Source organism: Carassius gibelio, chromosome B13, assembly GCF_023724105.1.
Source record: "Carassius gibelio isolate Cgi1373 ecotype wild population from Czech Republic chromosome B13, carGib1.2-hapl.c, whole genome shotgun sequence".
Lineage (NCBI taxonomy): Eukaryota > Metazoa > Chordata > Actinopteri > Cypriniformes > Cyprinidae > Carassius > Carassius gibelio.
Window position 1 is genome coordinate 17,209,559 of NC_068408.1, and position 27,623 is coordinate 17,237,181.

General features: G+C 37.2%; 2 protein-coding genes across 2 annotated transcripts in view; both read left to right on the forward strand.

Moving 5' to 3' along the window:
• Positions 1 to 743: 743 nt before the first annotated feature.
• slc3a1 (solute carrier family 3 member 1) lies at positions 744 to 7,542 on the forward strand. The gene is made up of 10 exons (XM_052572247.1): positions 744 to 1,271; positions 2,626 to 2,805; positions 3,049 to 3,191; positions 3,486 to 3,611; positions 4,367 to 4,486; positions 5,159 to 5,283; positions 5,364 to 5,565; positions 5,727 to 5,903; positions 6,648 to 6,773; positions 6,856 to 7,542. The coding sequence occupies exons 1-10, from the start codon at positions 851 to 853 to the stop codon at positions 7,279 to 7,281; spliced, it is 2,046 nt and encodes a 681-aa protein (XP_052428207.1). The 5' UTR covers positions 744 to 850; the 3' UTR covers positions 7,282 to 7,542.
• A 5,805-nt stretch (positions 7,543 to 13,347) lies between these two features.
• Positions 13,348 to 27,623, forward strand: part of LOC127970047 (calmodulin-lysine N-methyltransferase) — an 87,058-nt gene continuing 72,782 nt past the window's right edge. Inside the window, exons 1-3 of the mRNA XM_052572249.1 lie at positions 13,348 to 13,656; positions 13,802 to 13,971; positions 14,470 to 14,534. Of these exons, the coding sequence (XP_052428209.1) occupies positions 13,567 to 13,656; positions 13,802 to 13,971; positions 14,470 to 14,534 (325 nt within the window). The 5' untranslated portion in view covers positions 13,348 to 13,566. The remainder of the gene's footprint in view (positions 13,657 to 13,801; positions 13,972 to 14,469; positions 14,535 to 27,623) is intronic.

Sequence of the window (27,623 nt, forward strand, 5' to 3'; positions counted from 1 at the left end):
TGTAACAAGGAATGCAACGTGTGATTTTAAAAGACCATAATCAAGTTGCAGTTTACATACTAATAGTTGACTAGTTACATTGAAAGTTGGACAGGATTAATATTTTGTAATTTTTTTGTAGAGATCAGATTACATCTGTCATTGAGGTAATACCTTAAGGTACAAATATTATTGTACATTATTTTAAATGGCACAAATAAGTACCTCAAAGTGTACTTATTACTTTGTGATTAAGTGGAAAAGTATTTATTAATATTTTGAATTATTTATTTTACTTTTATATTTTCATGTAAATGTGATCAAGCCTTTTCTTTATGCATAAACAGCAACAAGTGTAAATGCTCAAGTTGCAGTTTACACTCGTAACAAGTTAATTTGTTCATTATTTTAGAGATCTGATTACAGGGGAAATCAGTCAGCTGGGAAACTGTAAGGTAAACGTTTGCCAGCCAATTTGTCATAAAGTGAAAAAGCTAGTTGGCTAGCTAGCTGGCTTTAGTTTGCTAATTAAAGTGTTGGTTAGGACATTGTGGTTATGACCAGAGGGGTGTACAAAACCTGTGTAGACAGTTGTCAGCAACACTAAAACATTGTAAACTGATACTCTGTGGCATGGTCCGTGCCAAGATGACTTACCTGACTTTTCAATAATATGTAGCCAAGGCGGTGTGTGATTGGTCTTGCTAATCTCTGCCACATTCCTCTGGGAGGGGTTTTATTGTGTGTTGAGAGGGATGGAGACTGAATGAGTGTTGTGCACTATGGACTTGTGAATGCCTCTATTTAACCGGACTCCTGCTGTGTTGGCTTTCACAAGAATTGTTCCTTGGGACTGAATGAAGCAAGAAAGATGAGTCCAACCAAAATCACCAACATCGACACGGTGGAGCTGCAAGAAGGCATCCAGAACGCAGCCTTTCATGGGGATGATGATGATGATGATATATCTGATGCATCAAACTCTGGTGAGCAGCAGGCCACCATCGTGTCCGTCACCAGGCCGGAGGAGAACGAGTACACTCAGATCAAGCCGTACGCTGGGATGCCCAAAGAGGTCCTGATGTTATACTCCAGGAAAGCCTGCTACCGCGTACCTCGAGAGATTATTTTCTGGCTGATCATCGCATGCACCCTGGCCCTTATTGCCATGACCATTACAATCGTGGCGCTGTCACCTCGATGCATGAGCTGGTGGCAGCTGTCTCCGGTCTATCAGGTCTATCCACGATCATTCAAAGATTCAAATGCTGATGGTGTTGGAGATCTCAAAGGTAATTTTTCATCTTCAAGGTAAAACATTACAGGTTAATAGGGTAAAGAAATACAAAATGGGTAGTCATTAGTGTTATTTTATGTTGTGCTTTTGTCATTTTTATTAGATTTTTTTTTGTTTTAAATTCAGATGTAAAACTTTGTTTTAGTCATTTTAGTACTTGTTTCAGTTATTTACCAAGGCAACATTACAAATTTTTTATCTTATGTTAATATTGTATTTCAGTTATATTTCAGTCACCCAAAAAAAATAATAGTTTAATTTATTTATAATTTCATAAGTTATTTACTTACTAGGATTTGCCCAAAACATATGCAAATTATGCAATTAATCATGTACAACATTTTTAATGCGTTCTGCAGTTTTTATATATATATATATATATATATATACATTAAAAATGTTGTACGATTAATTGCATAATTTGCATATGTTTTGGGCAAATCCTGCATAATATATATAATATGCAGGACGCATTAAAAATGTTGTACATGATTATATATATCTTTGATGCATATCTCAAAATACAACGTACATTTGGGAATAGACATTATTCTGTCCATGTTTACATACAAATTATGTAATTTAAAAAAAAAAAAATTATTCTGTTAAACTTACATAATATAGTTGAGATATTTGAACCTCTGTCTGGTTTGGATCATGCTTTTTTTTTGTGTGTGTGTGTGTGTCATTTTGAGAATTCCTAATTCTCCTACAAACATTCTTAGTGTGCATAATATGCTACAATCTGGGAACTTTTTAACAATTCAGAGACATTACGTAAGAAGAAAAGAATAAAGGACAGGAAAAAGTTAGTAGTAGTGTATCAAGCTGCCTTGAAAACAATTCTCTTTTCAGTAGCTGAGAGTTCAGTCCAGCTGTAGCGTTATTTGAGAAGTGCGTGTATTGATGGCTTGGACAGACACACAAAAGCCATGTTTTTCCTTCATAATGGTTCTGTATTGCAGCATATTCTGTTTCAAGCAATAGGAGGAGGTTGTTTAATTGCTCTTATGTAATGGGCAAAATAGCATCTACACATGCCATAAAGTACATAAAACTGATTTTACAGCTGCACATTACAGGATGATTAGTAGTTTCATTTGAAACATGTCCACACAAAGCAAACACTGAGTGCAGATAAGACAAAACACCAGCTTATCTTCTACAAGAGATGTATAATAACTTTATAGACCCTCCAAATGTTCACATTTAGATATTAAAAGATTGAAATCATTATAAAGGTTAGCTTGATCAAGATAAATGAATTGCATTGCTGAATGTCATACGTATACAGCTCAAAGGTGCAAACTTCATAGATAACAGTTTAAGAATTCACTGTTTGGCTTCAGGAATCGAGGAGAAACTGAGTCATTTTGAGTACCTGAACATTAAAGCAATCTGGATCAGCCCTTTCTACAAGTCTCCTATGAGGGACTTTGGATATGACGTGGAGGACTTCAGGCAGATCGATCCCATCTTTGGAACCATGGAGGACTTTGACGAGCTCCTGGCAAGCATGCATGACAAAGGTGGACATGATATACAAGTTATATTTCACTAAACATTGTCACCAACCAGCAACATGTAACACATTGACAAACCTGTACGTTGATCATTTTTGCCATGTTTATGACTGTAGTTTGAATTTTAGCATATTATGAGCTTCATGAGTAACATGATGGGTACTTATTAACAGTTTTTATAAGACTATTATTACATTGTCATATCATTATAAAAAGCTGTGTTTGATAACCGCTTTCTTTTTGGCCCAGGTCTGAAGCTGATCATGGACTACATCCCAAACCACACCAGCGACAAACACATTTGGTTCCAACTTAGCCGTAATGGTACAGAGCCCTATAAAGACTACTACATCTGGGCTAACTGCACACGAGACAAACCTCCAAACAATTGGGTAAGAACGTCCATATCAGCTGCTGGGTTTGGATCTTACATTTTATCCCAGGCAGCAAGCAGTTTTGGCCCAGATCCGGCCCACATGGATTTCACGTGGGCCAGATGTGGGCCGAATCTGGGCCAACACTATGTTGCTGTCTGGAATGCCTCGATATAAGAATGTTTGTCTGTTATATTCCATTCCATACTGTGAGACATACACCACACTATTCATTTGTTACTGTCGAGACTGAATGATACTTGTTATATACCTCAATGGTTGACTATGGTGTCACATTGTTTGATTTGTCAGGTGAGTGTCTTCGGGAATTCCTCCTGGGAGTATGATGAGGTGCGACAACAGTGCTATTTCCATCAGTTCCTCAAGGAACAGCCTGACCTGAACTACCGTAACCCTCGAGTCATAGAGGAGATGACGGTGAGCTTGCAGACAGGGGCTTGACTGTGAATATTTTGCAGACTTTTACACTGGGTGTGATGAGACAAAGCAGTGCAAGCGCGCTTGATTAGATGTGATTGTGTCGTGTTGTTTCTTTTGTAGCCAATTAAATGTTTGAGCTTAAGCTTAATTGCAAAAATGTTTCCCGTTAACTTTTGAGGATTTTGTTAATTTGCATAAATTCTGCAGTCCTGGAAATCACAATTTAAAATTCCCTCGAATTTCCTGCTTTTTCGTGACTGTGTGAATGAAAATGAAGGAAAGAATAGCTATGGTAAAGTGTAGAGTTAAGATGTATAATTAACAGTTTTAATAATTACCAACATTCATTTGAAATTGAAATCCGTTTTTGGCTGGATATATAATGAATGTGATTTTTGGAATGAATGTTGCTTTGGAGTTAGCACCTATCTTAACACTATAAATAGCTATGAACAAAGTGTCTTAGTCTGCGGCTAGTAATAGAGTAACCTCTCTGAAACTAGTAAGTTATGCGTTTACAGACTGTTTTGTATTTCATTTACACGGGTGGAGTAAAATACACTTTTGAGGAAAAGTGAATTGCGTTCAGCATTATGTCAGGACCTCCTCATTTTCAAGAATGTGGAGGAGGAGTATTAGTTAGCCTTCAAGCTCTTTAACAAACAGGCTCTTTATACAGATCCACCGTACCATATCGTGTTTCACTACAAACCTGGACCTTCTTTGATCTTCGTCCCACATCTGTCTTATAGGACATAATCCATTTCTGGCTGAAGAAGGGGGTGGATGGGTTCCGCATGGACGCTGTGAAACACATGCTTGAGGCCACACATTTGAGAAATGAACCCCAGGTCGACCCTGACCAAGATCCAGTAAGCCCAACAATGACCTATTCTCTATAACCATATGAAACTGCACACATTCAGTTAACACACTTGTTTATTAAAGCCCTTCATCTGCAAGAGTCAAAAACATTTCTCAAATTCATTCAGAGGGAGTCGTATTACTGTTCTTTGTTCTCACAATGTCGTTTAAGGATCACTAGTGCATATTTCTCTGGATTTACTGGCAAGTCATTCTCATTATCCTAATTCCAGACGATCTGAAAGATATTAAAGGTCTGGGGAATGAGGTCCACTGAATGATTTGATGGTCTGGCCCTCTTTTTTAGTGATTTGTCTTTCTGGTCCTTGTGGACTTAAGTTAGAATTAACTTAGAGGAATGTTCCGGCTTCAAAACAAGTTCAAATTGATAATCTGTGCCATTTTACATAATTATATAATAGAATGTTCAAAATAACAGCACTTCCTCAAAATAAATGTTTTAACATCATCAAAACTTAAGTGACACTTGTCAATTTAATTTGTCCTTGCTAAAAAGTATTAATTTCATTCATTCATTCTCTAAAACCCCCCAGAAAACAAGTGTATTCCATATTTAGGTAGTAATAATCTTACTAAGATTAACCTGTATCTCGCATTAGCGCTACACAGTGTGACTTACAGCAGTATTCTTCTCTCTTTTCCTCTCTGGCGTCCTTCAGTCGACTGTGGACACAGAGTTTGAGCTGTACCATGACTACACCTACACACAGCAGGGCTTACATGAGATCCTCACAAACTGGAGGATAGAGCTGGACGCCTACAGCAGAGAGCCCGGCCGCTACAGGTATCTTCACTTCTTCCTCTTCAGCAATAAACCTTTTGTTTCTCTCTTGTAAATGGCTTTTTTTATCTCTTACCAATCAGGTTCATGGTTATAGAGTGTTATGATTATGAAGAAATAGATAAAACCATGAGGTACTATGGCACAAGCTATGTCACTGAAAGCGACTTCCCCTTTAACTTCTATCTCCTGTACCTTCCTGATGATCTGTCAGGAAATCAAGCCAAACGCTTGGTTCATTTATGGATGTCAAACATGCCGGAGGGAAAATGGCCAAACTGGGTGGTGAGTGACCGGATATCTGTCCATTTAATAAAATCGGATCACTTCAAATATTTAAAGCTGAAACACTAGCATTGCTAAATGGACAAAAAAAAAAAAAATTTGCCTTTGGAGGGTCAAATTGATTTTTAAATTTCCTAGTTTATGTTTGTGTACGTCTACAGGTAGGAAACCATGACAAGCCACGTATAGGCTCAAGTGCTGGTAAAGAATATATACGTGCTATTAACATGATGTTGTTAACGCTGCCTGGAACTCCCACAACATACTATGGAGAAGAGATCGGCATGGTGAACGTAAATGTATCAGTAATTCAGGATCCTTTTGGACAGCATGATCCAGTAAGTGTTTTTTTTTTTTTTTTTTTTTTTTTTTTTTTTTTAAGAACACATTACTATGTGTAATCTATAAAATATACTTAAAATTTATATTCTATAATACTTAGTGCTATCAAAAGATTAACCACATCCAAAATATCAGTTTTTGTTTACATTATGTATGTGTATTATATAAATATACACACATACAGTAAATATTTTAAAAATATATACATATATTTATATTCTTATATTTTATATTATATATAAATATATTGAACATGTAGACATAACATTTTAACATCTTAAATATTTACATTCATGTGTGTGTATTTATATATACATAATAAATATACACGAATATATTATGTAAACAAAAACTTATTTTGGATGCAATTAATCGTTTTGACAGCACTAATATTATTTAATAATAAAATTTGGTTTGTTTTTGAAAGCTGTTGTTTGAACAAATTAATGTAGCCATGGTGATTGTTATATTGTGAAATATGATGACAATTAAACAATAAGTGAAAAAAAAGTGAAGTGACATTCAGCCAAGTATGGTGACCCATACTCAGAATTTGTGCTCTGCATTTAACCCATCCGAAATGCACACACACACACACACACACACACTGTGAGCACTGTCAAGCATTTATTTCAAATAGAAGTCTTTTGTAACATTTTAAGTATATTTCTTCCTATCAGTTTTGATCAACTTGATGTATTATTTTAAAAACAAAATGTATGTTTTATTTTAAAATCTAGAGCAACAGTCGGGATCCGCAGCGAACACCAATGCAGTGGGATGATAAGCTCAATGCTGGTTTTAGTGACAGTGAAAATGGCACATGGCTAGACATTGCTCCAGACTACAGCTCTGTCAACGTGGAGGTACGTTGATTCAGACTGCTGACGAGAAAGTGTGGGTTAAAGCAGAGAAACCTCTAATCCCAGCTCATGTTTTTCTCTCCAGCTTCAGCAGGCTGATACACACTCCACCATTTCACAGTATCGTGCTCTGAGTTTGCTCCGAGGTGCTGAGTTGGCACTGTCCCGAGGCTGGTTCTGCTTCGTCTGGAGCGATGTCAACATATTTGCTTATTTGCGTGAGATGGATGGGTTTAACAAAGCCTTCCTGGTGGTTCTAAACTTCGGCAAGGATACTACAACAGACTTGTCTTCAATTACTGAGTTGCCAGATACTCTTACTGTGCATTTAAGCACAGTGCCAATAAGTCAAAAGATTTTCCCTAAATCCGGAATTCCAACATCTCAAGGGCAAGGACTGCTCCTGGAATATTCCACCAATCAGCGCTTTCACCCAAACCATGCATCCGAGTGCTATGTTTCTGAGAAAGCCTGCTACTTGCCTGCACTAGATATTCTGTACAAGTGTTGAAGATAGAAGTGACACGGTGACAAACGCTAAAGGCTATCTATTCCTTGTTTTATTTTGGTATTAGTCCCGCCCACTTTGAAATCTCATTGGTCCAAAATCTCACTCCATATTTTTGTGATGGTGTATATCGTTTGTGTTCAGTGTGAACCGGCAAGTTGCCTGGCGATGCAATCTGTTTTTGTCTGATTAACATTTCATTCAAAAGGAACTAGTATCTATGTAACAAAATAGACGTTTGGTTAATAAGAAAAATCTGAAAAACTTTGTCTGGTTGTTTTTCACTCACACATACAATTGAGTTTCATTTCGCAATTGAGATTATTTGACTTTTTCTTTATGTCTCATTCGAGTTTGTGGTTGGTCAAGTCCAACTTCGGTGTAAAGAAAGGCTAACTGTCGGGCAGTCTGTGAGAGAGGAAAAAATCGAAATAAATCACCCATGATATAAAGCTGTAAACATAAGCTGTTAGTCTCACTAACAGTATTCTAACAACAGTACAGTATAAGTTAATGTGTGACATCAAACTGTGAAAGAATGCTATATAATGCTAAAATGCACTTTTAAATGATCATAAGGTTTATATAATAACCTTATTGATTAATCTAAAGCTTTCTAATTGTATTATGCTTTAATGTGTTCGCATTGGCAGCAGGTAATTAAACCATTCAGTCTGATATGGTGCGGTGTAAATATAATAGTGATTACGTACTGTACCTCATTCAAGGACAGATGTAAATCCTCAGGGCCAAAGTGATCACCACCTGGCTGCAGGTCCAGAATGACAGCTGGGACACGTGCTGCTTGAACATGTACAGGCACAGGTGAACATGTACTGTATTTTTCGTTTAAATATTTTATCTAATTTTTCATTGCAGTTAACAAAAATTATAATAGTTTTAGTCAACAATAACAACACTGGTGTTTTTAATAAGGAAAAAGTTACTAAAGCGCATTTAAATAAATGTAAGAAGCCATAAATGTCTCTTGGGGAACCATGAATATGGTAGATATAGTGAAGTACACTAGTTCATGTTTGTCATGAGGCCAAAGGCACTGAATATGTAAGACTAGATTGACAATATCCAAGCATAATCCGGCACTCTGGCTCTCCATCACAACACCTGGGCATCACATCCAGCACTTTAAAGTCAACGCTCTTGAAACAGAGTGGATGATGAGAGGCTGCCATGTAGGTGGACTTGGCCCACTCCTTTGCCTGGCTGCCTTATTTCCCCACAGTGATGGGATCTCTGTGAAGTGAAGCTGAGTGTAAAAATCATATGCCTAATCCTTAAAACTCTGTCATCTGCCTCTTATCTGCAGTGCGGCCGCCGGTGTCTCTCTCCATCCCGCTCCTCCTCACGGCCGCATGTTTCACAAGCCTTCTCCTGACCTTGGCACAGCCCAGTGTATTGTTCCTTATCTCCTTGCCTGATAGACTATCTCATAAACATGTTAATCGTCTGAGCTGGCAGCACGTGTGATCAGCGCTTTATCTCCCGGAGAGGAATGGGAGAGATTAGAGAAACTTTGGTTTTTTGCCTTGTGTATGTGTGTGGGGTGTATAATAAAGATAATTAATGGCACGCAGATGGAGAGGAAGTCTGACGGAGGGGCTCCAGACTAAGATGTGCTGAGAGAATCTCACACGGAGCTGCTCGCACACAAGCTGACCTCAGGTTGATATGGAGAGGAATCGCTCCACATCACCTGTCTCCAGATCAGTGCTCTTCTCTCCGGAGGAGAGAGTGTAAGTGCTTCTTTTAAGCCCAGGGGTTTATTTGAGAGCTGGGATTACAGACAGTGACCTCCAAGTTCATTTCCATTATACTTCACTTGGTTTAGAAGTAGTTTTTAATACTGCACCTGCAATGTTTTGATAATATCATTCACTTTGTGGGCTAATGAGATTATAGATACATGACCAAATACCCCAATGTTAAATTAATTTACTTGATATTACTATATATATATATATATATATATATATATATATATATATATATATATATATATATATATATATATATATATATATATATATATATATAAGGGTACATGTTTTTAAATGGAGATGTATACATCAGAAAGTGTAATAAGTGTTTGCATTGATGTATGGTTTGTTAGGATAGGAAAATATTTGGCTGAGATACAACTATTTGAAAATCTAGAATATGAGGGTACAAACAAGTTGTTCAAAGTTATCAGCAATGCATATATTACTAATTGAAAATTAAGTTCTGATATATTTACAGTAGGAAATTTACAAAATACCTTCAAGGAAAATTAGCTTAATATCCTCATGATTTTTGACAAAAGAATAATCAATCATTTTGACCCATACAATGTATTTTTGGCTATTGGTACAAATACCTAGGTATATATGCTATACCTGTGCTACTTATGACTGGTTTCGTGGTCCAAGGTCACAAATACCTTTACTTATTGAACATTATTGGCTTTTATCATATCTCATATGCACAGCACCACTCAAGGCTGTGATTTACAGTGATTTGTGATGATCTACATTGTGCCCAATAACACCTCCGTGCTAAAATGGCTTTATTTTTTGTGAAAGGAGAATAGGAGAAGTGCAAAGATTTCTTTAAAGGCAGACTAGACTAGAGCATATATACACTAACCATTTACACCAGCTCGAGTGGTATACATTTGAATGGCCTTCTTTAGTTTTACCACGTACTTCATGACCCCAGATAAAGGAACTCCACGGTCCTCTGAGTATGCAGTGATCTGCATGGATGGGTAAAGCAATAAAAAAGAAAGAATTAACAGTTATTAAAAGACTCCCGAATGATGAGAGACACCCTGCACACTACTAATCTAAAGTTTGGGTAGGTAAGGTTTTTTAATGATTTTGAAAAGTCTCTTATGCTCACAAAGACTGCATTTATTTTATCAAAAATACAGTAAAAACTATATATTTGTGAAATATTGTTACAACTTAAAAATATTTGTTTTCTATTTGAATCTATTTTAAAATGTAATTATTCCTATGATGGCAAGACTGAATTTTCAGCAGTCATTACTCCAGTCTTTAGTGTCACATGATCCTTCAGAAATCATTCTAATATGCTGAAAAAAAAAAAAAAAAACTATATATAAAATATATATATATATATATATAAATATATATATATATATATATATATATATATATATATATATATATATATATATATATATATATATATATATATATATAAACTATATATAAAAAAATATATATATATATCATACTGAGCCCCGACTTTTGAATGGTAGTGGACATCTGAGTGATTTACCTGAGGTATAATGTTGTAACAGGGACAATGTTGTCCATGTGTTCTCTTATATGGGGGTCTTGCATTGTGCCAAGAACATCCTGAAAAGGTGCCCGCAGGGAATTACAACTTCATATAACTATAACAATAAGGGTCAGGGAATGAGTAGTCGATGTACTAATAACCCACCTGTAGAATAACAGCTCTAAGAAGCTGTGGGTTATGATTGCACAGCGCCCCCGCTAGGAAAGCTCCAGCACTGAGAGCAGTGAGGGCAGTAAGAGCAGGATGAGGCACTCCCAAGTGATGAAGAGTCTGAATACAAGCAGCAAGATCTTCCACTCCCCTCTGCTTCTGTAGCACAAAACCCACTCACCACCATCCCTGCCCTGTGACAAACACACAATAAAAATGCATTTCCAATGACTAATTTTGGTATTAATCCTCAAGGACTGCAAATCCCAAGTATTTTAGCATTCACTACAGTTCACAATTTTTTACTGTACTTCATGGCACTTTCATTGTGAGAAATGCTAATAAGCTACATTTAAACTTGATAACATATATAAAACGGAATCTAAGAAAAAGACTGCAACTATATCAGGTAACTAACTAAAAGTACATGCTTACTAGGTATCAAGGTTCAAAGATATTCTAAGTCTTTCAAATTATAAGCTGTATGTCAAATTAATAAGGGGTTAATTACAAAATAAATTTTATTATACACAACCATTCCAAAATTCAAGATTGGAAAGATTTTTTTTTAATGTCTATTTTCAAATGTTATAAAATGGAATTCCTGCTAATGGTAAATGGTCAACTTTAATAAGCATAATCTTTCGGATGTACTGATTTGGTGCTCAAGAAACATTTTTTATCATTATCAATGTTGAAAACAGTTGTGCTGCTTAATATTTTTCAAATTATTTGATAAATAGAAAATTCAAAAGAACGGTAATAATATAATATAGTATTGTAACACGGTCTTTGCATTTACATTCAATTAATTTAATAACTAAAAATGATGAATGGTAGTGTAGTGTATATACAGTATACATCAATGTATCAATTCAAATGTCATATATCCAGTCAAACACAAATCTACAAATGTTGTCTACATCTTTAACTCCGCATAAACACACATTCTAGGCTGTTGTCGTGTATGTGAATTTGTGATTCTTGTTTACACCTTGTGAATGTATAACTGATAGGGCTCTTGTGTGGAAAGAGTCTGGATCTGAAGTCGAACACAGTCTTCCTGAAGCAGCTCCATATCTTTAATGGCTGTTCCTGGAACAGCACTAAACAATGGAACCCAGTGTGGCTTGGATGGAGAGGCTAAAGGTGCCCTAAGCACCTGGAGATTAGTGAAAGAAAAAAAATGACACAATACTGCTTAAATCTGATACTGATACTCTTACCTGATACTCCTGGTTTGCTCCAGTGTTTGCCAGAATGAACAGGCAGTCGTCCGAGTGCTCGTATGGTAAAGCAGTTCAGGCTGATGGAGCTGGATGAGGGAGCACTCTCCACCAAGAATTAAACACTTATTCTGCATCCTTTTCTTCATAGACAAGGGTGGTTTGGACACCAGAATCACTGAGATGAAGATGGAGGCACCGAAGAGTCTCCTGTGTGCTGTAGAAGAGGATGTCATCTGTATATATATTAGTCATATATATATATATATATATATATATATATATATATATATATATATATATATATATATATATATATATATATATATATATATATATATATATATACATACAGTACACACACACATTTATATTAGTATTAATTACCTATCCTTTGATTAAATGTAATTAAATCTCTTGTATAGCGTCATATTCATATTTCACACACACACACACACACACACACACACACACACACGATCCTACCTCAGTGAAAAGACGCGAGATAAGTGGGTGTATATTCCTCCAATGGATATTGCGTTTAACTAACAGCAGAAGCAGTCATGAGTTGATCCGATTCATTTAATGAAGCAGAGTGTCACTGTCTAAATAGTGTCTGATTATGAATGAGCGACGTATAACTGCTACCTTAAATGTCAAAATATACAGTGCATTATGATTCTAGGTAAGTAGCACATTCAAAATACTTAAACTTTCCTACTGCTCATGTTCTGCTATATAGGGAAAGGTGGTGCATTGACATTTATCTGTTCTGTTGACTCGAATCTTTTAAACTGGTTGAATCGGTTCACAAAACCTGTCTGAAGGATTAATTTAGCAATCAGACAGAATCGATCCAAACTGTTCTAGAATCGACAACTGGCTTCAACCGAAAAACGACTCTTTTGTACATGAAAACGAACAAAGAACAGATTACTGAATGAAGTTAGCTGATAAAAGTAAAAAAATGTGTTGTTTAATATGAATGCAATTCATATTTAGGTTCTTTATTGCTTTTTTATGAGCAGAATGGCTGCAACAAACTCAGATGGAACACATGAAATTAAAATAAACACCGCTATTACACAATATGCGCATTAATGTGGTTGCTTTCCAAAACCCACGAAAATGCTTTTTGAATCGATTTTTGAAATTAACCGTTCAAAAGAACCGACTCGCTAAGTGAGTCAGACTCCCCATCACTAATTGCGCTAAATATGACATCTAGTCCAGACAAGAGTAATCGAATAAATAATCATAGATGACAGTCGATAGATCAGTGTGTTCGATTACTCTGGTACTGAATTGGATTTCCTTTGGTCCTGCAACAAGAAGAGGCGGTGTACGGAAGTAGCATGGGATTTATTTTATTACCAAGCAACAGAGACCAGCACATACCGGCGAATTAGTAAAAACGGTAACAGTTAATAAATTCTACTATCGACTTCAACCACGTTCAGAAAACCAATGCCAAACATGCCTTCGCCCAGACTCTGCATTCCGTTGTCAATGTAGTTATAATGGGAGAAGTTGTTTTCTGCATGAAACAGACACAGTATAAAATCGAGCAGGTTGCTCTGTCATGAATAAAAGTAAAGACCCCCAGTTAGCTGCGACAGAACTGCAGGCGAACAATCACCAAAATCACGACTGTCACTGTGGAACCGATGTGGTGAGGGGCGTTTACTAAACCTCCTTCAATATGCAGCTGATTGCTTGTGTTTGGTTAAAAAAGGCGTAAATGTAATGCGTTTTTTTCACGGTAAACATATGGATGCGTCTCAGTAGTAGAATCTTATTCATCTCTCACAATGCAGGTTCTGGAGCAGAAGCAGCTCGACAGTGCAGATGTTAAGCAGGTGTTTGTGCGGAGGTTCTCCTCCTTTAACCTGTTCTGCAGGAGCAGGGTCACTCCTACAGAAACGGGTGAAGGACAGTGGTTGGAGTATAGAAGTGCGATCCTTCCTCAGTACCGTGCCTTACTCGGGTATGCTGGAGAAAGTGTTCAATTAACTAGAGCAGATGAAGCAATTAAGCTTCAGGATTTTTAAGGCATAATTCTCACAAAGGTAAATTCTGTATGTTTTACCCTCATGTGTTTACAAACCCATATTACATTGTTGTTGTTTTTTTCTCTGTCAAACAAAAAAAGTTTTGAATATTGAGTATGTGTCCCTGCTTTTTTCTCTCTCCATAAATTGAAAGTGAATGGGGACCAAGTGTTGTCAAACTCCAATAAATATGAATAGTAATAAAAAAGCACAGAAGAAGAACCATAAAAGTCTAAACTCAAATCATGCTCTCAAAATATTCCTCTGAAAATAATCACAGCCATTGTCGTCCTTCCATTTCAGTGTGGAATTTTTATTTAAGTCTTTTGCTTATGTCAGTATAATTAAACTCTATATTTAATTTAGCTAGCAGTAACTTTTAGTCATTATATCATTGTATTTATTACTATACTAATTTTATTAATGCATTTCAGAGACAATCTTGATCCCATTAGAGTGGATGAGGTACTCAGCAGCTTTGACAGCACGGGAAATGTCTGTGAGTATCCCTTCTGTGCGTGTCTGTGTGTTCTTCCAACAGTTTAGTTTATTCTCTGAAACCGATCACATTGAGGTAATTGTGTTCTTTTATTGCAGTCTGCCTACTTTCTGATTATGAATGAACAATATTTCACTGTAGTCTTAAACAGAGCATCTGCTATGGCAGGCAGCAGGGGTCAGATCCAGCTGCAGCTCCATCATGCACCAGAGGCAGGCACACTTGAGCCTTAAAAGCACCGAATTATAAGCAACTTATTGACGCCTGCTGTCTATGCCAGGAGTATTGTACTTCTGAACACTTAAGTACGCAATGCACATTTCAGGGAAATTTAATGCAAGTATTTAATTTGACCAAAATTATAATTCATAAGTAAATATAGGTCACTAAACAAAGTTGCAGAATCAACAGGTAGCAGATACAGTGAATGATAATTCCTTTGTACTGTAAATATATTTATTCCATCTCTTTATATTGAATACCCTTTCATGTATATACTATTGTTAAAAAAAGTTTGGGGTCAGTAAGATGTCTGTTTTTAAAAAAAAAAATACTTTTCTTTTTTAATTATATTATTCAGCAAGGATGGTGAAAGGTAAAAAGAGGCAGTAAAGACATTTCTAATGTTACAAATGCTGTTCTCTTGAACTTTAGCAAATAATGTAATAATCATGCATAAAATGTATCACAAATTCCACAAAAATATTAAGCAGAGTGGTTTTTATTTAATTACATTGATGATAAAAAATAGATATATTTAATAGAAAACATTTAAATGATTTTAAAAAATGACTGTAGGTTTTTATTTTGCTTTTGATTAAATAAATGCATCCTCGGTAAACATTTAAAAAAAAAAAAGAAGTTAAGTTACTGTTGAGCACAAAAAGAGCTTTAGGTAGATAAACCAGTGGCTCAGAAACTTTTATGCAGTTTATCTGTTTTAGTAAAGGAAAGAGACTGGTCCTGTGCTGGTTTCCAGTGGCTTGTGGACCGATATCTCTTGAAATATTTGGCTCTTTTACTGGATTAGTGAAAAGGGGCAGCATGGCTCTCCTCTACAGCAGGGTCATCGCATCTCTTTTCAGATCTTCCTCTCAACCACCTTTAAATTGATCTTACGCATTGGTAAGCCCAAACATCCCCCTCTATGTCCTTGTCAGCTCAGCTGGGCAAGCTCATTGTCTGCTAACGGGGGTGCCCCAAGTATTACCCACCCTACATACCCAGTTTAAAATCCTCGTCTGAGGATTTGACAAGCCGAAAGGTCTCTATGTCCTCTGAGGCACTGAATGTGGATTAGCTATCCAAATGTATGGATTACGGTGATCCAACTTGTCAGGGTTGGAAGGGTTGACCGTGCTGTGGGTTTAAGTGCTGTTGTTTCCAGCAGGGATCAAGAGGGACACAAAAGGTCTTATCTGAACATGCTGGGTGGACGTGAAGAGCTTTAGAGAGGCTTGTTGACCACTGGTTTGGATTCAAACATCAGCTCTTCCACTGGCATGTGCTTGGGTCAGAGTTGGTTAAAAACTGTAGAGAAAATGTAGTTGTAGTATACATAGTTTGGAACAGTGATACTGATTTTCGAGGAACTCTTTGCAGCCAGATGATGAAGTTACAGCATCTACCAGCAGGTGCTAATGAGATACAAATCGTCCTCTCCAGAAAATTACTTGTAAATTGTTATTTAGAGATCATGGGTGAACAAAGCATGAGATAACCATTATGCAAGAAATCGGCTTTGGAACAGTCTTTAAGTTTGTGATTTCTCCACAGAGTTTACAGTAAACACTGGTGCTTTTTAATTGTTTTTCTATGAAAATTTTCTATATGGCTAGGCGTTTTGGTGCTGATGTGTGAATCTATCAATAAAAATCAAAATACACTGTTACTTGAGCTGCATGTGTACATTTACTGGAAAAATAAACCAACTGGCAAATATGTGAAATGTGTGCTTTTATTATCCAGCCAAAACTTTGCAGTTTAACTCCAACTCATTTGCAAGGTTGGATTGCAATGGTTGACTAAGCATCAAACAACCGACTGGTTGATTAGTGAGGTCCCAAAATACTACCTCAAAATACAAGCCTCATTGGGTATTGGTTGGGTACTCTCAGCCAGTCTAGTCAGGGTCTTTATCCTGCGTCCTGAGATAAAACATTCTTCAGAGGGGTCACATGATGAGGTGGAATGAAATCACAACATTCAGGATTAACCGGTCAGTGCTCCGTCTCAGCAGGGTTTCCTCCGAGTCCATGCATTTATCACAAATCCATGTGTGATGGTGACTTTTTCATAGCTTAATAAGTGTTATTTGTGTGTGTGTGTCTTTTTATTTGAATCCTGTGTTTGTTTGTGTGTGTTCAATGGTCTCCACTCACATGCCTGTCTGTTCTACCCCCTGCTTGGGCAATTATGTAGATTTGGGGACCCGGTGTACTAATTGCTCAGATTGAGGCCTGGTTAGACCTGCAGAGGTCAGAGGTCTGGCTCTCCATCTCTGCCTTATTCTGCTCTCCTGTGTTGGTGAGAGTTAATTAATGCTGCTCTCAGACTGTTTACAGGACGGCTCGCTGACCGGACTCAAGCCCTCATTACTGCAGAACGGCCTGTTGGACGCGTGCAAGCACAGTTCAAAATTAACACTCGCCAAACACCAAATGACAGTCAGAATGGCCTTTTGTGAATAAATAAAACAGTTTCTCACTAATTTGCTGAAAAATTTATTAGGAATGACCTCGTTATTGTAAGCTACATGAGCAATTGAAATCAGTCAAATTGAATATAGAATTTCACTTTGTCACTTTCTCCGTGACTTTATTTTCAGAATATTATGACATTAATCTCAGAGTACCATATTCTTTATTCTCATAATGTGGATTAAAATGTTAATCCTTTGAAAAAAATGTTTAAACTAGGATTTTATTCTCATACGAGATCTGTTGAGATTAGTTTTTCCTATCTCAATTATACTATATTATTATGCTACACTGAAAAAAAAAAGATATATTCATTGAATTTGCTCATTTTTTTAAAGGTTTTTAAGTTTTTTTTTTTTTTTTTTTTTTTAAGGTTGCAATCCATTTATTTTAGCTACATTTAAATAAACCAGTTTAGTTGACTAACTTTCAACACAATTTTTAGAAAATTTTTAAATGTAGCTACAATAAATTTTCAACCACTTATCTCAATAAAAGTTAGTTAATAATAAAAAAAATTCAGTGTATTTCAGTTTGTAGTTACATTATGCGACACTACAATTTGACTGGTAAATTTTCTCAATTTCTAACAAGTTAATTTTGAACATTGTGAGAGCTCTGTGTCCCAAAGCTCATCATAGACCGTGAAAGTGTCTTCAATCAGTGCCACAGTGAAAAGGCCAAGAATTGCTTTCATGATAAAGCCACTTACAGGAAATATTGTCTGCGTCTGAGTGACCCAGAACTGACCGGGACTCTGCTGAATGATAAATGACTGACCCAGATTAAAGTCATTATGTGAAGCATTATTATAAAACATAATGTTCTTTTTCTGGTTATGTGCAAGATGGCATTATGAAAGGATTTGCTCCTCTATATAAGCATGAGTATAAAAGCAAATGTTCTTAATCATGGCTAGAGGGTCAGCAGTGGAGCAGGCTGTATCAGAGCTAAGAGATGTGATAAAGGCAACCCTGAAGGAATGAAATTACAATACTAGCCTTTGCGGGGAGATTGTGTGGGGTTTAATGCCACAGTAATTTCCAGCATACCTTAGCAGCCAGGTAACACTTTTTCTTTTGTTGCAAAGGTCCCTTCTAGTCTGGAATTAGAAGGGAGAGGGAGTGAATGAAGAAAGTAATAACATCCTAGAAATTCACACTCCAGACTTGATTATTAAACCGCCTTTCCACCACACACGACATTTGGACACGACTGTTGCGTTTGTCCCTCTAGTGGCAGTCGCACAGAGCTTTCAAACTGGTCGTGCAGCAACCGTTCCCTCGGCATATTCACCATATTTCAGTGTTTTCAGTCGATTTTTTTTTTTCTTCACAGACACTGTCTCTGGATTTATTGTGTATTAATAAAAACGTATTGTATTAAAATATTCTTGCCAAATCAGAATGGCCTTCTCCATTAAGTGACATCACCACCCACTCTTATCAGATGATATTTACATGATACTCCAAGCTTTAAATAATACCATGGTACATGTGTAGAAACTATGGTTTTACTGTGATGCATGTCCCATAGCACCTTGTCCAAAGAACCATATTAGCACTGTGGCACTTTTACAGCAACAGGTTACCCATAGGCCTTTATTTCTCTGTGCGTTTCTGTGCTCCCATTGGTCTTTTAAGTGATTAATGTAATGTAGTTAATTTGTCTCACATTTCTATGTGTCTATCAGAGTGCAGTTTTCTGTCATCACATTGGTCCGTTTGTGGACCTCCCTCAATGTTCGTATACACCCTTTGCCCCCCCCCCCCCCCCCCCTCAGTTTGCCTAGCAACCATACCAGGTCTCCAGCAGCCCTAATGTACTTGATGATGTTTTAAAACAAATAGATCATTTATCTGATTTGCGTCTTGGTGGAGAACAAGGCATGTGAATAGCCACCTCTTACTCAGAGCATGGGCAGCACTCCAGAAATGACTCCTGGGAGGGACGTATGTCTGTGTGTGTGTGTGTGTGTGTTGTGTGAGTGTTGTCCGATTGTGTGTTTGTCTACAAAGCACTCAATGTAATGACTCTCACACACTTATTTTTATAAGTGCTGTCTCTTGGTTAACATGTATGTCAGCTAATTAGCAGGACTAACATGCCTAATGAGTTTTTTTTTTAAATAGGCTTTTATGTTTTTAGAAATGTTTATTTATTTTAAAATTTTGTTTTTAGTTTTAATCTCATATCCTTTATTCTTATATGATGGAAAATTTATAACACATGTTTTTGTCTCATATTTAATTATAAGTAAAAAAAAAAGTGGTTTACATATTTATTTTGAATTGATTCATGAGACAATTATAAATCCTTTTATGAACTAATTTTGGTCAATATGAGTTTCAGGAAGCAGATAAGTATTTTACATTTATGGCCAATAACTAATAAATGGCCATCAAATTCTGTACTATTTGTCTAAATAAAAAAATATTTAGACACTGAAAATTAAAATCATTCATTTTAAATTTTGCAAGTGATTATAGGCATCCCAACAATATATTTGACAGTATGTGAAGTTGATATTCCTTTTAAGACCACTTAACAGTTATATTAGATGATGGCAAAAGTAACACACACACACACACACACACGTTGTTTCCATGTTTTATGGGGACATTCCATAGGCGTAATGGCTTTTGCACTATACAAACTGTATTTTTCTATTGCCCTAAACCTACCCCTCACAGGAAACTTCTGATTCTGTCTCTTCATTCTGCAAGCTTGTTTCCTCATTAGACCTAAAAAATGTCTTAGTACATTTGTACTAAATCATAATTCACTGAAGTTGAGGATGCTCAGAATGAATTGGTAAGTTTTACCTTGACATCTTAGATTGCTAACGTTATGTGTCAAATAAAACAACTTTGTTTGATGGTTGTCAAGGTCAGTTCTGTAAGGACACAGGCATTGGTGACGAGTGCTGAGTCGCTCTATGTCTCAGTGACAGCTGATCGGGGGCTTCTGGATCCCAAAACACTCCCCCTTTTCGGCCCTCCACCAACCCCCCCCTCCCAGCTGGACTCGGTGCAGCCTGCCTTTTGTATTTGACCAGCCAGCCCGAAAGCTGGGGGCCAGTACAGCTCGGAGGGAGAGCCAGTGCGGATAAAAGAAGCGAAGAAAAGGAGAGAAGTAATTACGTCCAGTCATTGAGTTCTGAAGATCCCCCCCAGGTTCATTACAGGGGCCCTGCACTGGCGACAAAACGTCGGCCATTTGGAGCGAAAGGAGCAGGAATGTTTTGGAGGAATATGACACCTCCAGATCCCTGTGCTGGCAAGAGAAGCAAGATTAAGAAGCCCACACCCCTGATCGCTTGGGCTTGCCTATTGTCTGCACTTTTCCATATGTATCGCAAAAGGCTTCACATCACTAGCTTTTTAGGACAGGACACCACGCTTTTGATTTTTGTACAACCCCTCTTTTTTTTTTTCTTTAAACACTCTAGGAAGTATTTAGTATGCAGGTTTAGTATGCAGGTTTAGAACGTCATGATGGTGACTAAACTTTCTGGCCTAGTTGTGAATGAATCTAGTGAACTGATACTGGTTCAGCCACTGCGTCATGTTTCTACGTTCTCACCCAGCTCAAAGCGGCCCACCTCAGTTTCAGCAGGTTGGTTCCTGTCTCATTGTCTTGGCGGAGCCATGAGGGGATGTAATCTTCCACAGAAAGGAGAAGTCATTTATTAGTCCCAGCCCAGGGGTTCATGCTTCACAGAATGCATTGAAGGTGGGCCGACCAATCAGAACGCAGAATTAGGGGAGTACGGCGGGGGTGATGTTGCTGCTTCTTTCACCTACCTCTCCCAGCCCATCCGGCCCAAAAGGATTATGGGGGATTGATGTAGTGCTGGTCCAGTGGCCAGATGATGCCAAGGCTCCCCACTGAGCTTTTTAGGTATGTTCCTGTAAAACCCATCTCAACAACAACAAAAAAAGAGCCTCTGAAATGTAACACAGCTGTACATTTCGGTAGAAACCGTGTGCATGATCTTCACATATCTGACCGTTGTTTGAGAGACGCACTATTGTTTTACCATTAAGTACACCAGTTAAAGAGCCTGCCAACACCCACCCCTTCTTTTTCAGCACACAATCACATCACACTCTGTATAACAGTTTGTGGGACATAAACATGCACACAATGATACTCGTACATGCACGCACACACACCCACATTCCCTCCAAACAATCCAGTCGATGCTTTTTCGCTGCTTTGCCAAGTGGCTTTTTACAACTGTTCCACAATGGAGAAGCTAATTACTGTAGATTTGGAGAGCTGGTTAATTGATCGTGCTAGCGTCCTAATTGCATCTCTCTTACCTGGGGCCTCTGAAATGGCAGTGAATGCCTCTCACATGACCTCTGTGTTTTGACACAGAGAGAAAAACACATTGCCAAAACTCTTCACATGGATACTTGTGGAGAGAAGGCAGGTTTATTTAGGTGGTTTTTTAATTTATTTTTATTTTTTTTAGTTTGGACATTTTTAAACCTCTCGTGGTGGTTATATGGCGGGCCGCGCTCTAATTGTTTTAGCTGTTTTAATTGACTGACGAGCGTCCAGTTGGGGGCACTCTCATACTTTGCAAAGTGGTTTGTTTGGCCTTATCTGATCGGACAAACATTCCCCTGTTGTTCATACCATTTATAAAAGATCTAAAAGCATCTGGTTTATTAGAAATTCCACCTCCTTACTCTCTGGAAGTTTGCAAAGCAGTATTTACCAATCAAACAAATGAGTTGCCGTGAAAAAGTTGCGGCAGCTAACACCATAAATTGACGCTTAATTCCTCTTGTGCTGAAGATATTAATCGAGGAGTGTCATATTACATTGTGTGAAGAGGTAATTCAGTCGATCTGAACTTGTGCACTCGCTCACTCTCATTTTAATGCTTGTGCACGCTGATGATGTGTCGTTGCCCTCACTGTGAGTGTGAGCTGAAACCCATAGCGTGCTCCAAAGTGGGGCATCACTAATCAATGCGAATCATTTAAGTCCATTCTCTCCTGTGCCACAAAACCCAGCATTTTAGCAATCAATTCAAAACAAGTGCCATCAGCTTTTCCAATCCGGAGTGCACGTATCTATGCAAGCAGATATTCGTAGGGAACGAATATGGCTGAACTCGGCAGGAATGCGTGCGCATGTGTGTGCGTTGGCATAAGCGCATGCATGTTTTCCCCCGCTTTTTCTTTTCAGTTAAACGCCTGTCTACATTTGTGTGTACTCTTGTGTGTATACAAGAGCTCGGCATCAGATTGAATTAGCCAGTATTGTCCTGCTCACTAAAAGGGGGCTATGCTATTAGCAACCTTTCTAAGGACTGCCACATCCTGCACCAGGCAATCAGATCACTCAAGAGCCTCTTTCCCCTGCCGTGACCTGGACTCCGGGCCTGCGTCTGGTAAAGACTGCTTCTCTAATGTTCCTCTCCAGCCTCTACTAAGCCCCCACCAGCCAGCGGCGAGCCCCCTGCGTCCTTCACCTCACACAGGGGAAGAAAGACAAGGTCACGCACATGGAGAAATAAAGGAGAAATGATTCCCATTCAATTGAGGTGAAGCATTCCATTTAGCAGCTAGCCTCGGGCTGCCACCGGGAGAGAGCTGTAACTGGCCAGTGCATGCACCATGCACATTGCCCAACTGTGGGTGCGTGTTATTTGAAGAGACTGAATGCATGGCTTTGACAAGCTATTACTGTAAATAATGAAGAGATGGGCTGCAGATATGAAGCAGTCAGACACAGGCTTGTGGCCATGAGAGAGAAACTCAGAGTGTGTGGAACAGAAGGGCAGTTGTATTGATATAAGACGCATTCTTTTCTGCTGTTTCAGTCATGGCCTAAAACTCTAGCAAAAAGTACTATGAAAAGAATTCATGGTACATCATGGTATCTGATGGCAGTGTCATGGTATTTTCATGTATATTATGCCATTGTATGGCTTTCGTATGCATGATTATGATATTCATGTAGTACTCGAAAGTATGTCAGAGAAGATGATAAAAATGTCAAGTGAATTATTTATATGGTAACATGAGCGTGAAAAAGCAAGCCATGAAAAGATTTTTTTCCCAAAAAAAGTGTTAATCCCATGAAAATATGGCCATGTCATATTTCAGGCCAAAATCAAATGAGCCCCACCTCAAAGCCAAAGGAAATATATAATTTTCAAATTTGTGTCAATATTTCTGTATAAAGAAAATGTAAATTTTAAGTTTGCTTTCTGATATTTTTGTAACAATTAAGCATTACCATAATGTGTCTAGACATTTAACTTTTTTTTTTTCTTCTATTTTTATTGGTTATTCTCTGTATATTCATTGTAAAAGGTAATTGAATAATGCATTGAAGCTAAAAAACAAAAAAAGCATAAGGCTGTACATAAAATGTGAAATAATAAATATGTATAATGAAAATATTTTAATGAGGAAATATTTTCTTTCTTTGCATGAATGTAGCAAGAATTAAAAATAATAATAATAATAATAATTGTGCATCAAAACAATTCAAATAGAACATTAAATAATTTCATTTAATTTGAGAGTTAAATGTGACTTTTTACAAAAAAGTTAACCAAAGCCATGGTAATACTTGGTAATAATAATTTAAAGTGACACTTTCAGATTGGGTTCCAAGAATCAGAACGGTAGAAGAAAAGGGTGAAGGTGCAAGGAGGGGTGGATGAGAGGAAAGATTAATCTTTTGAGTAGAGACACTGCCTCTTGTCTGGATATGCAGAAGTTCATTATTAATATTGATAGAAATGGACAGAGGGGGAAAGGACATTGAGAGGTTGAGAGATGCCCAGTACTGGCCTCTATCACACACACACACACACACAGGGTCAGTAATAACAGCGGGCAGGCTCCATTACTCCCACAGTCGGAGTGTTAAGTGCTGTCCTGGTGTCAGTGGAAGATCAATGGCCAGTACTGTGTCGCAGTCAACGCAGCCCTGCCAAACAGCTCTGGGGTCAGAGGTCACTCAGCCAGACTGTCCAGAGGGCGTGGCGGCCCTTAGGGGGTGGCATCACCACAGCGACCCATCGATACCCAGGCGGGACAACGGAGTGCTAATGCCCTGCTGATGGAGGAGCTCCCTGCCCCCAACCATTAGAGAGAAACACACAAACACAAGTGTGCACATGATGCATTTACTCCTCACTCTTCTCTTACAGATAAAGACATGCTGCTGCACATTAAAAGAGCGACCTGAGCCCACAATCCCTCACCCAGAGCATGTCACCTATGCTTTATTACATACTCATCAGAGACAAGTGTGCACTATTAATTTGGCTTGCGGTCTTGTCTCAGTGACAAGTGCATTACAGATACTCACAGATATTGATCGGATTCACATATGGCCAATCATTCCCTCAACTATGCACATCTACCGAGACGGTTTGTCAATTAAAATGTCTCACACACTAACCATCGTAATTAAACACAAAAGGGGCATCAGGACTTCATTTTAATTCATTGTAACTCACGCTAAGAAAAATCCACGTTGACCACATTGACAAGATTATAATATATGCTACCCTGGACCACAATACCAGCCATGAGGGTAATTTTTTTTTAAACTAAACTGAATAAATAAGCTATCCATTGATGAATGGTTTGTTAGGATAGGGCAATATTTGGCTGAGATAAAACTATTTAAAAAATCTGTAATCTTGAGGGTGCGAGAAAAAAAAAAAAATATTGAGAAAAAAAAAAAAAATGTATATATATATATATATATATATATATATATATATATATATATATATATATATATATATATATATTTAAATTATATTAAATATATTACATTATTACAAAATTTATATATTCTTGTAAAACAAGAATTAATTATTTGCAAAATATTGGCATTATTACTCATCTTTTAACCTTCTTTTTAGTAACATTAATATTTCCCGCACTTTGTGCTTAAGTGATTGTGAATTTGTATATGAAATTGATATTTAACCTGAAAGATTCGTGCATCTAACCTCACTTTGTCTTTCTTCACACCTTTCGTCTCACACTACATTGTGTAGACTGACGGTACAGTGAGATCTGATGTAATCCTAATCATACAAGCAGACGTTTTCACTCGAGAGTGTTCAGATGGGTGAAACATATAGCTGCTGGTCAATACAGATACTCCGGTTGTTCTCTCCGAGGTCATCATTGCTGCTGGAGTTGTAATGGCACTCTAGTGTTCCCTCTCCACTCTCAGCCTCCATCTACTTACAGTCTAGTGACCCCTACCACTCTACCTCTTCTCCCTCTCGTCTTTTTCACTCTATTTCGTATTTTGGGTTGCATTGTATTCCTTTACTGCACTTTCTGGCGATGACCTCGGGCTGTGAGCCTTCAAAAATGTTTGGTTTGTGCTTTTTTTTCCTTTTCACAGAACACAAATTTGTGTAGAACATCTACCAAGTTATATACTGTATGTGCTTAGGTCTAAATGTATACTACTTATGGGGTTGTCTTTGAAAGTGTCTTATACAAAAAAAAAAAAAAAAACTAAAAATAAGAATATTGGTTAATATCATTACAATTTAAAGTTTTTCTTAAAGGTGAACACAGGAGATTCTGGCCTGAGTTATTATAAGGCCACCTGTTTTGCTCTCATTAACTTTCAATGTGTGATACTGTATGTGATGGTGGACGGTGCAAATCCCAGGTCTTTTGACCTGGCAGTGTTTTATTAACCACTCAGAACCCACTATTGCAATTTTGTACATGTGTATTAGCCATTCACATTTGTCATTTTGAGCCTTTTGGAAATGTATAACCAGTTGCACAGTGTACAATTTTCACCAGATTTTGACAGGTTGGTGCTCAGGTTGGTTTGAGTCCAGCTTGCAACCCAATTATTTCCTGTCTCTTCTTCATTTTAACATGCTAAAAAGTCCCAAAACATGCTTGTTTCCAATCCACCAGCTGCTTTTTTCCCCATAGATTGCCAGCTACAAACAAGTCAATTGTGGTTTACTCTGTAACCTGGTATACATTTCACCATGACAAAATGTCATAGGTATTATCTTACTCCTGCTTTTATTTATTTCCATATTGAGTTTTATTTATTCCCACAAACAGACTTTTCTACAGCTGTTCGATGGTGAATATTACTGCCCTTCAAAGGCACTTCACATACAGCAAGCTTGCTGATTGTCCTCTTCAGGCCTCTGTACTGAGAGCTCATTCAGTCTAGTACACAAACAAATCAATCAACAGATACTCTGTGTGTGAGTGCCTGAATGCTTCTGCAGATGTTTACACAATGCAAAGCAATAAAAAGTACTTAATACACATGCATACTCTTCTAGATATCTAAATAAGAGACTTTCAGTCGAGTATCAGAGCACTTTAGGTCTATATAAATGATTGTGGTGTTGTATAAACGTCCACCACACAGACTTCAACCAACTCATTTGATAATATATACAAGTTGGCTATGTATACCGAGCATCCTTGACATCCAAGACACAACAAGAGTCTGAACTTGGGAACAAGTTTAAATTTGTCTCCTGAAGTTGTGTGACAAAGCGGATGGATTTTGGTTTTCATGAAACATTTGTGAAAATGACAAAGCCTTGTTTAGAAGATGAGGTTATTGTGAGAGTTTTTTTTTTCTTTAGTCACGCAATCTGACTCTTTGTTTTGCCGTTTATTTTGAAGTCTGACAGGATTTTGTGACTCTGAGGTGGGTTTCCTGTGTGAGGAATGAGTTTGCACAAACAGCCTGTTCCCCATCCGCTCCGATGCAACCGTAACAGAGTCTGAGACTCACTTGTTTCACACACTTCTGTAACCCCTCATTCTCTTAGCATCATCTAATAATCTGTATGCAGATTTTTCTTTAACCTTGGACACCTGTGGCCCTGTACATTTCATTAATGTTTTTTTCTCTCTGAACCATCAGTTTGTGACTTTTTTTTTTTCATTTCTGTCATGTAGATGAAAAATAGAAAAATATGTATATTAATAAATAGGTAAATATTAGTAATGAAAATAAGAGAAATTAAAAAATATATATATTTATTTATTTGATCATATTTGATCTAAAACATGCTCTATACCCAGATGCTTTCCTTGTACCAGGTACCAATAATAATAAACAAAAGTGATTTGTGTATGTGTGTGTGTGTGTATATATATATATATATATATATATATATATATATATATATATATATATATATATATATATATATATATATATATATATATACACACACACATATATATACACACACACACAATTTTTTATCATTAAGATAAAACGTGTATACAAATTGAAAAAAAGATGTCTTATTTTTTCACTCTTTGTTTAGATTCTCATATATATTTTTTTTTATTCTTTATCATAGATTCATATTTGA